This window comes from Aphelocoma coerulescens, chromosome 20 (genome assembly GCF_041296385.1).
Source record: "Aphelocoma coerulescens isolate FSJ_1873_10779 chromosome 20, UR_Acoe_1.0, whole genome shotgun sequence".
NCBI classification, from domain to species: domain Eukaryota; kingdom Metazoa; phylum Chordata; class Aves; order Passeriformes; family Corvidae; genus Aphelocoma; species Aphelocoma coerulescens.
In genome coordinates this window covers 15,708,741-15,726,238 of record NC_091033.1, presented here as the reverse complement: position 1 = coordinate 15,726,238, position 17,498 = coordinate 15,708,741, and the positions used below count along the sequence as shown (strand labels likewise).

Here is a 17,498-nt window from a genome sequence, read left to right as displayed (position 1 = left end):
TTTCATGCTGTTTGCAGGTTTTCTCAAATCAAAATAGGAACAAAATTAATTTGCTTGAAAATTGAAGTTGCACCCTGTAGTATAAGGGTAAAGAAACACTAAGTTATCAATTTATTTATCATGGTGGTGAGAGCTTGTTTTGTTTTGGGGATGTGAGCCTAAGAAGATACAGGATTCTCCATCCACTTTTACAGGCAGAATGACTTAATAGGGTATGCCTCTGACTTTGAACAATTAGGTAATAGCAGATGTTACATAGTAAAGGACTGAATTAGTTATTTTGTACAGAATAACGTCTTAAACTTGGGTGTGGTTTTTAGTGCTGGACTTCCTTGCTTGCAACCTGAGGCAGTCTCCTGACTTCTAAGATTTTGCAAGATTTTTATCTTAAGATTTCAGTTGCAATACCTTTATTTAACATTTTGTGATGCTCAGTGTGAAGACATGGAATATGCTCTTGTAAGAAAAGCAAGCATTGCCGCTGTGTGGTGTTCCCCTTAGGTGTAGCTAATGAGAAGCAGCGGAGGTTGTTGTACAACTTGGAGATGGAACAAATGGCAAAGACAGCCAAAGCCCTCATGGAGGCAGTGAGCCATGCAAAGGCACCTTTCACCAGCGCCACTCACCTGGATCATGTCAGACCCATGTTCAAAGTGAGTGTCACGTTCTCGATGTGTCTTCCTCATGGAAGAATTTTAAGCATGGGAAAAAAAGCGGGAAGTTACTCTTCAGAGTTTGCTAAATGCAACAGGTGGACTCTTTGGATATATTTGGCTTCAGTGATCCAGTGTTTTGGGCTAAAGTTGTAAGAGACTTCTGAACTTAGTTTCTTCCTCTCTTTAGCTTGTCTGGACTCCACTGCTGGCAGCTTACAGTGTTGGTTTGCAGAACTGTGATGACACAGAAGTTGCATCCCTGTGCTTGGAAGGAATACGCTGTGCAATTAGGATAGCCTGTATCTTTGGAATGCAGGTTGGTGCCAGACTTAGCCTGGGACTCACTGACAGCCATGTGGGCTCTGGGAGGCAGGTGAAGAATTGCAAACAGCTTATACATAGCAGATGAAGTGTCTCATCTGCTTTCTTGAAATGGTAAAAGGCGTTGATGTAATCAAGTACTTCTTCAGCTTTGCTTTTCTTTTTCTTGGTGAATCTTCTATTAAGAATGTTTGCTAACTGGCATCCTACTCTCCTTTAGCTGGAAAATGCTCTAACAGTGCCAGCTATCCATAGAAGGAAAATTTGTAGGCAAGTTGCTTTCTCTGGTTCTTTGGGGACTTGATTTTGATGCTTGTTTCTCTGTCTTGTAGCTTGAACGAGATGCTTATGTACAGGCCCTTGCTCGTTTTTCCTTGTTGACCGCGAGTTCCAGCATTACAGAAATGAAACAGAAGAACATTGATACCATTAAGACACTCATTACAGTTGCTCACACAGATGGCAACTATCTTGGCAATTCTTGGCATGAGGTAAATCTTGATTAGTTTAAATAGTGAACGTGGTGTCATATTTTTTCTTCTACTATCAGCTCCCAGAACCCTCTTGAAAATGCAAAGGAAGTGCATTATATTGTTAAGTTTTTGTTTTGTTTTTTTGGTTGGTTGGTTGGTTTTTGTTTTTTTTTTAATATATATATAAAAAAAATGCACTGCATTTTTTTTTAAGACCCTGTGGAAACCGTGTGACAATATTGTAATTCTTGTGGGTGCATTTGACATGGACTTTAAACGAAATAAAAAGTCTCATTTGGCTTCAGAAAATTCTGCATATGAACTATTGTATTCTTATTCATGGAAACAAAAATATTCTACTTCACAGGTCCAGACTTGTCTGTGCAATATTTGGCAACATTTACACCATAAGCACATGAAAAATTAGGGCTAAAATAATCTGGTGGGGGATTGGTAAAGATAGGCTATCAGGATCATATGTGTTTTCTTAAAGCCTATTTTCCAGGAGTAATTTTATCAGCTCTAAATCTGTGCTGCTGCTAAAAGGAGCATTTCTGCTGCCTTATGTTCTCCGGCTTGTAGTCTTGGGCTACGTGATTATGAGTCAAAAGGGGCCAGAGCTGACAGATGCCTCAGACCTGGCTCACAGCACACCCTCTTGAGTGCTTGTGCCAGCCAAAGGATGTGGCAGTGGGGTAGGAAGAAGGAAGAGAGTCAATTTTGTGCTATGGCAAGTACAGCATTGGCATTTAAATTGTCTAGGTTGGAACATCATTACTCAAAGTGGTGATAGCTGCAACGTTTCAGTCTTTTTGTCTCTCCATGACAATGAAGTCTCTGGAAGATCAGCTCCAACTTGTTTATAGTCTTGAAAGTTGATGCTGTAAAAAGTAATAAAAAGGTTTCCTTTAGTAGTTAGAGATCCAGGTTAGATTTTTGAGCACTCTTTATTTTATTCTTGTATTGGAATGATTCATGGTGGCTGATAATATTGAATGAACCACTTAACTTCATTTTCAATTTTATTAGCAATGTTTTAGCTCCATCAAAGCTGTTGTCATGGTCAAAGTTGTTTTAATGGTTGGAGAACCTGGGAAGGCTATAAATATTAAATACAAATATATGTTAAGAATAAAAATATGGCGGTGTCCAGAAACACAATGTTTAATTTATTTTGGTTTTAGATCTTGAAATGTATTAGCCAGCTGGAACTGGCACAGCTCATAGGAACTGGTGTGAAAACTCGCTATTTGTCTGGTTCTGGGCGTGAGAGGGAAAGCAGCATTAAGGGCTATGCCTCTGCAGGAGAAGAGTTTATGAGCCTGGGATTAGGTAAGATTATTAATCCTGGATTTCACAAAGGTGCACATACAAGTGGAGTAAGGATGTTAAAGAATCCTCAATGTTATAACATACTCAAATATATTTAGATGCTTCCAGGGGAAGCTGTGTTGGATTAATGAAACTGTGTATTCCAATGTGTGTTTATAATTACCAAATCTGTTCTAACTTTGGAATTGAGTTAAGCTATTTAATAACTATTCCAGATTTATTTGTTGGAATATGTTATTGTTAAAACTGTTTTGCCATACAAAGTCATGGTTTTGTTACAATTATTAATTAAAAGAAAAAAAGAGCCATTTATTTTTAGGAATTAATAGATGTTTTGATAACTGACAATTGGTTTTCCAAAGGAATTTCTTACCTCTGTATGTTGGGCTTGATGTTCCAGTTACTATTGTTTCTGCAGTATGTGCAAGAAACAAACCTTAGATTTTTGGCTGTAAATTAGAGGGACAAGGCAAGTTGACTTTTAAAACCACTAAGGCAATTAATTTAAAAAAACTCTGGAGTGGATGCTATACATGATGATTATGATGAATACAGAACTGTGCTGAATACAGAACTCATTAACTACTTGTAGCTGACTTAGAGTTCGTATTTTAAAATAATATTTCATCAGTTCCAATTTTATTAACAATGTCATATTGTCTTAATAAATATGATGTTTAGCTGTGTAATAATCTGTCACAGATCTGGCAAAGGCACCATCTGCTCCATATAAATTACATGGTATCTAGAAGCAGTAGACACTTCTTGCCTACTTGTTTGATGTTGCAGTTAATATAAAGTTGTTATTTCCTGATGGCAAATACTGGTTTTTAATGGCTTTTATTGCAGGGAACCTCGTTGGGAGTGGGGCTGAAAAACGGCATATGGCAAGCATTCAGGAGTCTGTGGGGGAGACCAGCTCACAGAGTGTGGTGGTAGCAGTAGACAGGTACTGAGAATGTAATCTCTGCACTCTTACCTAAATCGTCATCTTTGTCATCTGCCCTTCTGAAATGTCTAAAGACATGCTTCTATCCTAAATCACGCGTTGGGATGGGACTTCTTAGTAATTACTGATACAATTGTGCAAGTCTGCACAATCATATATTCAGATTTGCAGTGTTTATTCTAACCATTAATGTGCCTGTTACCACATCAAAGTCCAGAAGATTTGGCAATGTTCTGCACTTTATCAGTGTTCTATATGGACCACTATCAGTAGTTTGAACTTCTCTCAAGACTGAACAGCTGAAGGGGAAGAAGGGACAACAGTGCATCCACAGTCTTTCTTCTGTTTTGACAGCCACAGCTGACCATATTCTCAGAGCATGTAAAGATCAAAGGGGGCTGATAACCAGTAAAGTCTTGTAGCAAAGTTTTCTTACTGTTTATTGTCCCCATGAAATTTAACATGCTGTCACCCAACTGAGTGTTCCAGCATAACTTGGCTGGGTAAACTTGTGAGCCTGTGCCTGTTCCTGCAGTGGGGCAGGAGCACAGTAGACTGTGACTTGGTGCAGGAAAGAGGATGCTTAGACTAAGGAAAAATGCATGTACTGCTGCCAAGGAGCAAGAATACAAGAGGTGCAGAGTTCATAGCATGGAGGACTGTGAAGTACCTCCAGATGTGCTGACCTTTTGCTGCAGCACTAACTTGTAATTGACTCTTGTGGATGTGCAGCTGAAACTCCAACTCCTGTATTTGTTCCGTAGGATATTCACAGGCTCCACGAGGCTGGATGGGAATGCCATAGGTACGTATGGTGGGTTACAGGGCCCCTGGCACTGGAGCAGCCTGGCTCACAGCAGGCTTCTCCTGTGCAGTTGACTTTGTGCGCTGGCTGTGTGCTGTTTCCATGGATGAGCTGGCGTCCCCGCACCACCCGCGCATGTTCAGCCTGCAGAAGATAGTGGAGATATCCTATTACAACATGAACCGCATTAGGCTGCAGTGGTCGAGGATTTGGCATGTGATTGGAGATCACTTCAATAAGGTACTTCTTAAAATCAAGTTACACTATATGCATGAGTAGCGGAACTTCTTTAATCAAGCTTTCCCTTCTGTGTTGATAGTGGCTTAAGCTCTGATATTGAAAAAAAATTCCATTCAAAGCACCTAAAAGAAGCACCTATTTAAAAATCTGAAGTTACAATAGAAATGTTTACAGGAATGATCTTTAATCGTATAATCTTCATTATATGATTTCATATTTTTGTAATTTTTCTTTGTCTTTTCCTTCTGATAAAATGCCAAGTTAGTTTGCCTCTGAAATGTACACAGATTCTGGAACAACCGTTGTTTTCCTTAGGAAATTAAACCATGTTAGGATGGGATTTTTTTAACTAAAGATTTCATTTATTTTATTGTATTGTATTTTAATTTAAATTTTAGCATCTAGCTGGCTATTATAGTGCTGCATTGATGCATTCAAAATCCATGGGTCTGTTTCAATGGACAAAATGACAGAAAGCCCCCTTCAACAGGAACCCCTTCTTTCCTGAGTATCTGAACACTAGAATGTGCTAGCAATGTTTAGTGGGCTGAGATGGAACCTGAATTATGAATTTGTTACTCACATAAATGACACTTCGGCTGATAAATGTTTGAAAATATGCTTTTTTTTCTAGGTTGGGTGTAACCCTAATGAAGATGTTGCCATCTTTGCTGTAGACTCATTAAGGCAACTGTCAATGAAATTTCTTGAGAAGGGAGAGTTAGCCAACTTTCGCTTCCAGAAGGACTTCCTAAGGCCTTTTGAGCATATTATGAAGAAAAACAGGTGTGAGGCACTGCAGTTTCTGCTTTAGCTTGCTTTAGTCCCACTTAAGGATGTCACCTGGCATGGGTTAGATGGTCATGTACAGGGAAGTGGGGCAGTTACTTTGTGCCAGTGTAAAGTAGTCTTGCTTTCCTTTCTCCTTTTTTTTTAAGATCGCCGACTATTCGAGACATGGTGATCCGCTGTATTGCTCAGATGGTGAACTCTCAAGCTGGGAACATTCGTTCAGGCTGGAAAAATATCTTTGCAGTCTTTCATCAAGCAGCGTCAGACCACGATGGAAATATCGTAGAGCTGGCCTTTCAGACTACAGCACACATAGTCAGTAAGTAGTGCTTGACAGATGCATGCACCCAAATTCGCTTTGCTGCTGTGAGTCTCCTTTAAAAGGCTCATCTGAATAAGGCTTTTGTATTTGCAGGTAAATAAACACACAACCTTGCAGCCAGACTGTTTAAACTCTGCAGCTGGGTCATACCCATTAAGTCTCCTGAATGCTATGGACAGGACAAACTAGATATAGCTATTCTGCTGTAGAACTTTGGAATGCAGTTGGTGAGGCAGGACAGGAAGAATGCAAGAGAAGGCAAAGAACCATATTTAATGTAGAAGATCTGGTCCTTTCATGTTTGTCTATTCCATAGCAGTATACCATGGGTGGCATGCCTAGATTGATGCAGTTTATCTACGGATTTTAATATCAGTAAATTTTAAAAAGTGTATTTGTTTGTTCTTCACAGCAAATATTTTTCAGCAGCATTTTCCAGCAGCAATTGACTCATTTCAGGATGCAGTAAAATGCCTCTCTGAGTTTGCCTGTAATGTTGCCTTCCCGGACACCAGCATGGAAGCCATCAGACTTATTCGTTACTGTGCAAAATATGTCTCAGAAAGACCACAGGTATATTTGAATTTCTACCCTGTTGCATTTTCACACTCTCTTCTACTGTTAAATGGAGTTTAATCTACTAAGAAAGAGCTTTCAGACTCAAACTTCAATTGCAAGTATTTGTATTCAAAGCTTATTTGGATTTAGGAGAAATTTTGGTATTATATAAGCAGTAAACTAGGGCTAGTTTAATAATGTTAAGTCTTGTAAGTCCAAATGGGAAATAACTGAATTAAATAGTCCTTGTTTGTTTTTTTGGTTTTGTGGTGTTAAGATGCCTTGGAAAGCAGTACTTCCTGTTCTGTCACCCTAATTATCTCTAGTTCAATTGGTTACAAACATGCGTATTCTTCTACATCAGTCTGTTGTGTGAATACTGAATGTAAGAATCACTGGCTGAGGAGAGCCTGGAGTTATATTGCAGTTGCATGTCCCCACTGCATGCTGCATGCAGTGTACCAGAGATGTGTAGAACTGGTTCTGCCAATTTTAGATTTCCTTGTAACGTGCATTGATGTAACAGTTGTCTGTCACTGTTAAAGTTGATTTCTAAGAAGTCCAGACCTCAGCAACTTGTAAGGCCTTTATCTGGACTGAAGTAAAAAACAGATTGAAGTATTTATTGCCATATATTATTTTCTAGTATTTTTGCAAATAGTTACATCTCAGAGCTATACTTACGTTTTGCAGGATTGGAGTGACAGTAGGACTAAGCTAACTTTCCAAGTCTGTCTGTACCACTATTAGTATCTAAATTTATCATATTTAAAGATTTTTAAGATAATTTTTTCTTTAAATCTTTTTTGCCTGCTGATCTTCCAGGTGTTAAGAGAATACACAAGCGATGACATGAACGTGGCTCCCGGGGACAGAGTGTGGGTCAGAGGATGGTTTCCTATTTTGTTTGAACTTTCTTGTATCATCAATCGTTGCAAATTAGATGTTCGTACAAGGTAATAAAGGTTTTCTTTTTTTATTGTAATTAAATTTAATTTTCTTTTTTAATTGTAATTAAAAAATTGTAATTAATTTTGTGAAGATATCACAGTAACGCATTTTAACATCTGTTCCTATACTTGTTTGGGTTTGTTTGTTTATAGAGGCTTAACAGTGATGTTTGAAATCATGAAGAGTTATGGGCATACCTTTGAAAAGCACTGGTGGCAAGACCTGTTTAGAATTGTGTTTCGGATTTTTGATAATATGAAACTCCCTGAACAACAAACAGAGGTAAAACCAAAAAAACCCCAAGAAGTAAGCATTCTCTAGAGTTGTCTTTTCAGGAACTCGCACATCTGAGGCAGCAGTTTGTATTGACATCAGATATTGCCACCCCATACCGCCCTAGACTTAACTAAGCACATTCTATATTCTGCTAAATTCTGTGGCATGAATGAAAATTGCCACAGTGTCCAGTGACCTCTGTGTGTGTGTTCTGTCTGATTATTTTCAATGAGAATGTTCTCACTCTGTTGTGAACATGTACAGTTTTCTGAGCAGTGTTCATGTGGCCAACTAAGTACTTCTGACAAGACATCTGCAGTCATGAGGCTTTAATTCTGAGTTCTCCTCTCCTCAGAGCTGTGTCTCTTGTTGACCAGCCATGTGTAAGTGAACTGCTGTCCTTATGGATGAATCCCCATAAAACCAAAGACTTCATTTTCTCTCCCAGAAATCAGAGTGGATGACCACGACGTGCAACCATGCACTTTATGCCATCTGTGATGTGTTCACGCAGTTCTATGAAGCTTTACATGAGATCCTTCTTCCTGACATACTTGCACAGTTACACTGGTGTGTAAAACAAGGTACCTTATTTACCTGTTTTTTTGATTAAATGTATTTTTAAATGTTCATTACTTAAGAAGGGGAAGGTTAACTGAATTTTGGAAGAATAAAAGTTCCCATTAGGACAATATGTGTTGCAATATCTTGAGTATTTGAGCACCAGTCTTTTTATTGAGTTAGGCAACTTTTTTGTTGCTGTGTTCATAATGTACTCATGGTGTTACTGTGACACAGAAAAAGCTTTTGGAGGCTGGTGTCAATCTTCTGAATCTTCTGCCAACAACCTTTCTTCATTTGACTGCAGGGATACATTACCTCCTTTATTTACACATACAGATATGTACATGCATTCTGATTTTTTCTTTTCTCTTTTTTTTCTCATTTTTATCCTTTTTCTTATTTTCTCACACCTGCTTCGCCCCCTTCTCCCAGCCATCGTGTACTTCTAAATACAGCTTTCTAAAGAACATGTTTTCCTTCTGGCTCCAGCTCTTACACCTGAAATCCTGTGTGTTACTGGCATGGAATGTCGGGGACGATCTTGCAGTAAATCATAAGTTTCTGATTGCTGCTTTTCCTTCCTTTTTCACACTGTGTGCTTCCCTACTGCTTCTGCCCTGTCTTTTATCTTCCCTGGTTGGATTTCCATCTCATGAAGGCTATTTTGAAACTCTTTTTTTTATTCAGTAGGCTCCTCAGCTTCATATTGTTGTAACATATTATATAGGTAGGCTTTGAGCCAAGACACTGTGCATTTCACAGTATTGTGAAAAATTGATAAAATTTTTAATGGAGCAGTAATAGGGAATGCTTAATTTTTGATTGATATTGTAGAAGTTGATAAATATGGAATGTTTCTTTCACAGATAATGAGCAGTTGGCACGATCAGGTACAAACTGCCTAGAAAACCTGGTAATACTCAACGGACAGAAATTCAGACCTGAAGTCTGGGGCCAGACATGCAATTGTATGCTAGAAATCTTCAAAACAACTATTCCTCATGTGTAAGTTCATAAGTTTAATTCTTACATTGATACCAAATTCCAGAGCAACAATATTTACCTTTTTTGTTTTGTTCTGTTTTGTTTGGTTTTTTTTGTTTGTGTTGGTTTTTTTTGTTGTTGTTGTTTTGTTTGGTTTTTTTGGTTTTTTTTCTTAACTCTGTGAAGCTTGCTGACATGGAAGCCTGTAGGAATGGAGGAAGATTCATCTGAAAAACACTTGGTAAGAGTTTACTCAGGGCAATAAACTGACTTGAAGGGTTTTGTGTGTTAGGTTAGCTTTTGAAAAATTCTGTTGTTGTCAATACATTTGACAAAAAAAAAGACAGTAAATTGTATTTGGTGTTACTGTAAAAAATGATGTAAAGAATGGATGCAGGAAGCCTTTGAATGTAGGATTAGGGAAGTAATCTGAAAAGTGATAGCTGGTTGGGAGTTAATGTTTTGGATTGCTGGAATTGCTCTGCACTCTCTTCTAGGATTTGGACCTAGATCACCAGTCTTTAAGCAGCATGGATAAAAATGCTTCTGAAAGAGGACAAAGCCAATATTCAAATCCAACAGATGAGAGCTGGAAAGGTGGTCCTTATACAAGTAAGGAAATCATACAAGCTTTTTCGAAGCACCTTTATAGCCAGTCTTAGTTCACTTCTGTAGTTCTTTACAGAAAGTTTTGAGGCAGTTAAACTTGGGATAAGTCTTTGCAATTTGTGTTTATGCCTTGCAGAGAGATTTTCTCTTTAGAAGATAATTCACAGCATTACTAAATATCAAATTGTTAATGGGAATGTCATATTTTGCTAGCCAGTTGTAAGTGAATTGGCATGAATTGCTTCTGAAACTTGTGTTGCTCCATTTCATTAGACCAAAAACTATTTGCTGGCCTCCTGATCAAATGTGTGGTACAGCTGGAGTTGATACAAACCATTGATAATATAGTGTTCTATCCAGCAACAAGCAAGAAGGAAGATGCTGAGCACATGGCTGCAGCTCAGGTACCAATCAGGCTTACTTGTAATCTTGTTGTGACAGTAAAGTACAAACTATGCAATGGTCTGACATGTGTTTACAAAATAGTCTTTTTCTGTCTCTCAGCACTACCCTGAATGTGTGTGTTAACTACTCTTAAGTTGTGATTTTTTTGTCTGCCTCCAGTGTTGCCTGGTGGTCTGCCTGTTGTAGTATTACATTACCTATACTTTTATTATCACAATAAAATAGATTATAATTGTTTTTATCATGAATACATACTCATCAAAAATGGTTTTTGTTTGTTTGGGGGAAAGCATTCTTTTCTGCTCATTAGACTGGGTGTCTTCATTTGGCCACAGCTGAGGCTTTGCTCAGCCTCTGGATGTTTGCACAGGAAGCATTGCAGAAGTTGGACTTCAGCAAGGTCAATGGTCAAGATTTCACTCATTGCCAACCTTGGAGATGTCTGTGTCCCTGAAAGTTCTGATTCTGGGCAGTAGTGCACAGTACCTCTGGCTTGGCTTTAATAAAGCCCTAAGCTGGAAGTTCTGGCTAGTGCATTCAGGTAGTATTTTGAAGATGGTATAGTTAAATTCCTAGTGAAATTAGCTAAAAATATTGACCAATTTAATTAAATTTGACATGAGCCAAAGACGGGGAATTTCTACACTAGGCAGCATTTAAACCTGCACTGCTTTTGTCGTTCATTTTGATGCTTTTCAGAATTCAACAGACCTACCCAGTCAGCTTCTAGAGAAGAGGAAATGTTCTGTACTGTATTGCTATGACTGCAATGTCTCAATAAGGGAGTTCTTCCCTTGCTCTTGAGTCCTATTTTCTTATCAGTAACTAGGATAGATGATAACCTCTCTCTTCTTAAGTATTCTACTGAGAAGAGTACAACTCTGATTTTTGACAGGACCACTCTGCTGTGTTGTACTGCACTAATACTGCATTGCACCTATAAATTGGAATTAGGAGTTACTAGAGTTTGTGGCATGTACTCTCTCTCTCTCTCTGTCCCTCTCCCCCTGTTCTTTAGCGAGACACACTGGATGCAGACATCCACATTGACACAGAAGACCAAGGAATGTATAAATACATGTCTTCACATCACCTCTTTAAGTTACTGGATTGTCTGCAAGAGTCTCATTCATTTTCAAAAGCCTTTAATTCAAATTATGAGCAGAGAACTGTGTTATGGAGAGCAGGTAAGGCTTTTATTTTTATTTGATAAAAATGCTGAACTACACTTCTAGCTTTAAGTAACAAGATACAACAGTATGCCATCGCAATCACCTCTAGAGTTTATTGGACAGTCACATGCTTTTTATTGCTTGTCTCCTTCCTGATGACTTGAATAATTCTGTTTGCTAAATTATCTGCTTTTTTTTTGATTAAAGTAGAGCTACACTGCTGGTACTGCTGTAGCTAAGTATCTTTATAAATAAATCAGAACTCAATCAAAATCAAGGAGTAGGAAATACTGTCTGGACAAGAAATCACTATTGGTCACTAGTGCAGGTATCATTGATAAAATTTATTTTTGGCTAATAACACCAACTGTGGATGTTCCCTCTCTTTCTGCGTGGGACTGATTTCTAGGGTTCAAGGGTAAATCAAAACCCAATCTCTTAAAACAAGAGACCAGCAGCCTGGCATGCTGCCTGAGGATCCTGTTCCGGATGTACATGGACGAGAGCCGGCGGGAGGCCTGGGACGCTGTGCAGCGGCGGCTGCTCAGGTAGGACAGCCCTGCTCGGGAGGGGAATGGGCAGACAGGGGTGTGGCCACTCGTTATTAAAAGTTCACTTAGCAGTAAGGAAGCAATCTGTCTAGAATAGACAAAGCATCTTTTTGCCTGACATAGGCTTTTCTCTATGGAAGTGGTATGTCTGAATAGTTTTCCCATCTGAGTACGTAGTGATAGCGGTATGATAGGATACACTAATAGAAAAAGAGTGCAGTATAAGCTGCTGTATACCTGGAATTTAAACAAATATAGAAAATAATTCTAAATAAATACCAAAAGGTATTTGGGTGAGTTGGTACATAAAAGTTGAAAGTACCAGTCTCTTATCAAATGTGAAGATCTCCCAATTTGTTCTTGGTACTAATACAGTGGATTCTGATCTACCAGCATGTACGGACATGTTAATCTGCTCAGTCCTTCTTTAATTAAGAGTGTCCTTAAAATAGCCATAGTAAATGGTACAGTTTGTACCTTGTGTTGACAATCTGCAGCAGGGACCAAAAATTTATTAGTACAATAATAATTCCTCCGTAATCTGTGATGCTGATCTGTGCAGATCTTTATTAAAACAGTCCAAATTTGGAGGGAGAGCTCTCTCATGGTGCTGTTGCCTAAGCTGTCCCAATGTCAGGTCAGGAAATAATGTTTGCAGGTTAAAAGTGACAGCACTTCAATTACAAAATATTTATCAGGCAAATTAGACTTTTCCTTCTCCGTCACCAACATGAAAAGTATTTCAGTTCAGTTATCTGGAACAATTCCTGTACCAGAAAAAGCAAATTTGTGTAGTTAAAGTTGTTGCATGTGATTGAAAACTTTCCCATGGAAGTGCATCTTGTTTGAAAACAAAGTACACTGAGAGGACAAATAGAGCATGTAATCAAAAACTTTGTAAGGGTTTTCTTTATGGTTTGTATGAACTGTGCCATCTCTCCAGTGTGTGCAGTGAAGCCCTGGCGTATTTTATTACTGTCAACTCAGAAAGCCACAGAGAAGCCTGGACCAATCTCCTGCTGTTGCTTTTAACAAAAACACTAAAAATCAGTGATGATAAGGTAAGAAGGGGCTGGAAGTCATATCTGCATTTGAGTATGTTTTTCATTCCTTCTTCAGTCTGAGTTCAGTCTTCATTTCCATCCAGATTGGAGGTGGGACGTTCCTTATAGTGAGTGCTCTCTTCGTAACACAGCACTGGCAGCTCCACTGTCTGCAGGCATTCTGCATTGTGGAAATGGGGCTGCATCCATGCAATTCCCAGTTGTGTGGGAATGTGAATAGAATTACTGAACAGCTTTCATATAAAAGCACAACGAGTGTGCAGTAAAGGATAGGCTTATGCTGTATTACAGCTGCACAGGAATGGTGAGGGTGAATTTCACCACTGTAAAATTGGAATTCCAGTTCCTTGACAGTGATGGCACGAATAATTCGCAGGATCTTGGCCCTTTTGAGGAAAAGGGAATGCAAATATTCACGTTGCTACAAATAGACCCTGATACCACCTCTAGTCTGAGAACTCAGAAAAACCTGACTCTGTTTGGGGAGTAACACCAAACAACATGGAGCTTGGTGCCCTTGGGCCATTGGGAGGGCTTGAGTGAGACCTGGTGTTTTAACAAGTTGGTGTAGCCATGAATGTGTCAAAACTTTGCATTTTCCTCTAGCAATAGAGAATGACATTCTGTTTTTGTATCTTGGTTAGTTCAGGGCACACGCTTCCACGTACTACCCGTACCTGTGTGAGATCATGCAGTTCGACCTGATCCCCGAGCTGCGGGCGGTGCTGCGCAAGTTCTTCCTGCGCATAGGGGTGGTGTTCAACATCTGCATCACGGACGAGCAGGCACGGACATCTGGGATAAACCTGCCTTCCTGGTAGCTCTAAGTGAGGCTGTTACACCCGCCCGTACATAAAGCTGTGTTCAGAGATGGGTTGAAGTGGATGGGAGAAAAACGGGACCCTGGTGTATCACCACAGGAGCAAGTTATTCTTACCACAATGGCGTTTGGGAACGAGGAAAATAATCCTGTTCTGTCCATTCTACAAAAGTGTCAGCAGTTTTATTTAAAGTATTGCTTTCAGAGTCAATACAGTAGGTGTGCAGTCTCTTTGTTTCAATGCTAATCATTTGTATGATCCAGTATGTCTCTTCTAGTCTTTTATCCACTGCTCAGTCTTGCATCCCAGCTAGAGCTGATAAATCAGCTGGATCTCTCAACAGAAGTTATGCCCCTTGGAAAAAATGACTGTATTTGTGTAGCCTTGTGATGTTGGCACCTGTTCATAATAAACTCGACTGCGGTGGCCAGTGACCACCCGAGATCCCTCTGGGTTTTCCTTTGTGTCCAGGACCAGGCCAGGCAGGGCACCAGGCTGTTGAAATGGACAGCCTGTAGGATATTTGGAGAAGGTTTTCCTCCTGTTTAGCAAATGACTTTAAAAAAAAAAAATTAGTATCAGTACTGCATCTTCTGAGACTTATTTTTAGTTTTATGGAAGATTTTACATCAGGAGCATCAATAGCATCTACTCCTTTAGTTTATTAGGCTTGAGTTAAAGGCATTTAAGAAAAAGAAAAGGCTTTCCTTTTCCTTTCATACATTGGCAGATCACGGACAGAGCATACACAGGAACATCAAAAACAAGGCTCAGAACAAATAAACCCACCATTTTGACCCTTGAATATAACGTATTTAGCAGTAATTGTGACTGCTTAGCAAAAAGTCCTGTCCTTAACACAAGTTTGTCTCCTTTTACTGCAGATTTGCAAGTTCTGATTTGTCATTTTGTGCAAATGATTTTTGTTCTCAACTCTTAGTTCCTAGTGGCATCTTAAAAAACCCCAAATTTCCAAAAAACTGCTCTAGCAAAATTAAACAAGTTCATTCCTGTGCTCTAAGTTACCAACACAGTTCTGTGCTTTGAAGGTTATCTGTGAAGCAAAATGTGACATAACACCACAGCTTTGCTTGCCCAAGAGAGCTAGCTTTCTTTTTCTTTCTTTCTCTCTTTTTCTTTCTTTCTCTCTCTTTTTCTCTTTTTCTCTTTCTCTCTCTTTCTTTCTTTCTCTTTCTTTCTTTCTCTTTCTTTCTCTCTCTTTCTTTCTTTCTCTTTCTTTCTCTTTATCTTTCTTTCTTTCCTTGAAATGCATTGGGTTTCTGTGACAATGTTTCCATGACAGAATATTGTCTTGACCTTTGAAATAATTTTAAATTTCAAGTTTCAAGACTTCTTTAAACTTTCAAGACTTCTCTAAAGTGTGGCAGGATGGGAGGAGAGGCTCCACTTCCTAAAATAATGCAGTGTTGTATTAACTACTGTGCTATCCAGAATAGCAAACTTAAAATATTAACAATATTTAAAGAAAAAAACAAACTGACAAACAGCAACAACAACCTACCTACTTGAATGGAACTAAGTGTATTACATTATTTTGTTTTTTGAGTTGAGTTTCCTGGTAGGATGGCCTCAGGTGTGGTTTCCTTGGGATATGCTGCTCTGAGCTGCTGGGAATGCGCTGTCTTTGGGGTTTTTTGTTGTTTTTTTTTTGTTTGTTTGTTTTTTGTGATCTTATTTCCAAAGGGTTTTTATGGTGCTCCTCAGTACATCAGCTTGTCCTATGTAAGCATTGTTTGGGAAAGGTTTTGCAGTCAGTAGTAGTCACATGGCTTTCACAATTTATTTTTACTTTTTATTTTTAACCAAAGAAAAGTAAGTGGTGGTTGTGGCTCTTTGACTTTTAAATGCCCATTAGGTTAAATCTATACACTGCTATTTAGTAGAAGGGAATATATGGCTATATATGACAATAGGAGAAGACTGAAAAATAAGCAATGCTGATATTTAACTTGCTGCATTTGAAATAATCCTTTTGTGTTGCATCTCGCGTAGCTGCTCATTCCCTGGGACTGTCATTGCATTGGGTACTGCAGAAAATGAAGTATTTATTTTAATTCTATTTAAATCTGTAAGAATATGTTATTCCTTTTTTTCTGGTTGTAGGTAGTCCTAAGAAAAATATTGGAACTGTAATTTTTCAGATTTGGAATGTGTTATTGCCTCATGGAATGTGTTCCCTCCTGTCCCATCAGACACACCTGGTCCAGCTGCATGTTCCTCTGTGTGTCACAGGTTTGAAAGCCCTACAGTCATGTCTTGAAACAAGTCTCAATTTTGAGATCTTAAATGACTTCACAGTTGCTTCATGGGCTTTCTTTACTGGAAGGGGCAGCATTTGTACTCTCTCTGCACATGGGATGTTTAATCCATGCTTCCCTTCAGCCTTTGGTCTGAGACTGTTCTTTTCCTTAAGAAAAGCTTTTGTTGTAATTACACCAGTTACAAACTGCTGAAGTTGGGTATGTGATATCCGACCATCCCAGAGCCTGCAGTGCATGAAGGAGAAGGAACTGGAATGCAATTGCATTGTCAGAGCCTTAATCCTATCCTGTTTCTGCAGGTGATTGTCTCCATTAGAGCAATAATCAGGGTCTGTTCAGGTTACGTCCACAGTACTTGTTGGTTTTCCTCAGAGAGTCAGAAAGGGCAGAACCCACAGCCATCCCAGTGAAGCTCAGCCCTCCTGGAGTGGACCCAGCTTGTTCCTTCTCCCCCCCTCCACTGACACCGGGTGTTACTGGCTCTGCTGGAACCGGGAGTGCAGCCGGGCTCGCTGTCTGGAGAGCAGGACTGTGCAATACAGGGACTGAGAGAAAGTCACCTCTTGGATGTGTTTGTGCAATAGATCAATCTGCAACTCATCCACCTGTAATGGCATAAATAATGGAGACTCCGTGGGGTTTGTTGTTACGTGTCATTTCAGACCTCCCGAGGGAAGGGAGGGGGAGAGGATGCTAATGAGGAAAACCCTAAATCCTCCCTCCCTTTCGTGGTGATTAAAAACTCCCTTCATGTTGCTTCTGTTGTGTCTTACAGTCCAGGAAAAGGTTGTTTTTAAAGCAGTTATCCATGTCTGGTATCTCACTTTCCAAACTGTCAACAGAACAATCTAAGCAATGTCCACTGCTACAGCAGACAACCCCCAGATTTTAGCTCAGTCTTACTATTCAGGACAAAGATTAAAAATAGTAACTCTGTCAACAGTACATTTCCCTTTAATCTGTAAGTTCAGTTTGTTCAGCACCTTTGTTTAAAATGTATGTTTTCGCATATTTAAAATGCCTGAGTTTTAATACCTCCGTTTTAAGTGCATTTACCATCAGTAATTTAAAGACCATTCCTTGCCAATGGATGTATAGAGTTCTGAGAGAATACCAAAATTATATAATATGAAAAACTATGTAAAGTTTTCTACATGAAAATACGATGTATAATAGTTATAATATTCCATACTTTAATCAAGTGATAAATCAATAAAGTTTTACGAAGTGTTGCGTCTTTGCTCCGGTAGTTCATTAAGCTCAAAGGCTGCGGCGCCACTCGGGCTTCTCCGCGGGGTCGGGGGCGTCTGGTTCGTGTTTTATACCTCCGCACGCTCTCGCCTCGCTCCTGCTCGGCCAGGGCCCCGAGCC

At 39.2% G+C, this 17,498-nt stretch overlaps 1 protein-coding gene across 1 annotated transcript in view; it reads left to right on the top strand.

The window, feature by feature from the left end:
• Nucleotides 1–17,362, top strand: part of ARFGEF2 (ARF guanine nucleotide exchange factor 2) — a 35,696-nt gene extending 18,334 nt beyond the window's left edge. Inside the window, exons 19-39 of the mRNA XM_069034604.1 lie at nucleotides 502–653; nucleotides 844–972; nucleotides 1,310–1,468; nucleotides 2,635–2,782; nucleotides 3,632–3,731; nucleotides 4,496–4,536; nucleotides 4,607–4,776; nucleotides 5,411–5,562; nucleotides 5,715–5,887; nucleotides 6,303–6,463; nucleotides 7,274–7,404; nucleotides 7,552–7,681; nucleotides 8,124–8,259; nucleotides 9,106–9,244; nucleotides 9,410–9,464; nucleotides 9,721–9,835; nucleotides 10,106–10,236; nucleotides 11,256–11,424; nucleotides 11,819–11,957; nucleotides 12,904–13,021; nucleotides 13,669–17,362. Of these exons, the coding sequence (XP_068890705.1) occupies nucleotides 502–653; nucleotides 844–972; nucleotides 1,310–1,468; nucleotides 2,635–2,782; nucleotides 3,632–3,731; nucleotides 4,496–4,536; nucleotides 4,607–4,776; nucleotides 5,411–5,562; nucleotides 5,715–5,887; nucleotides 6,303–6,463; nucleotides 7,274–7,404; nucleotides 7,552–7,681; nucleotides 8,124–8,259; nucleotides 9,106–9,244; nucleotides 9,410–9,464; nucleotides 9,721–9,835; nucleotides 10,106–10,236; nucleotides 11,256–11,424; nucleotides 11,819–11,957; nucleotides 12,904–13,021; nucleotides 13,669–13,845 (2,825 nt within the window). The 3' untranslated portion in view covers nucleotides 13,846–17,362. The remainder of the gene's footprint in view (nucleotides 1–501; nucleotides 654–843; nucleotides 973–1,309; nucleotides 1,469–2,634; nucleotides 2,783–3,631; nucleotides 3,732–4,495; nucleotides 4,537–4,606; nucleotides 4,777–5,410; nucleotides 5,563–5,714; nucleotides 5,888–6,302; nucleotides 6,464–7,273; nucleotides 7,405–7,551; nucleotides 7,682–8,123; nucleotides 8,260–9,105; nucleotides 9,245–9,409; nucleotides 9,465–9,720; nucleotides 9,836–10,105; nucleotides 10,237–11,255; nucleotides 11,425–11,818; nucleotides 11,958–12,903; nucleotides 13,022–13,668) is intronic.
• The last annotated feature ends 136 nt before the right edge of the window (nucleotides 17,363–17,498 follow it).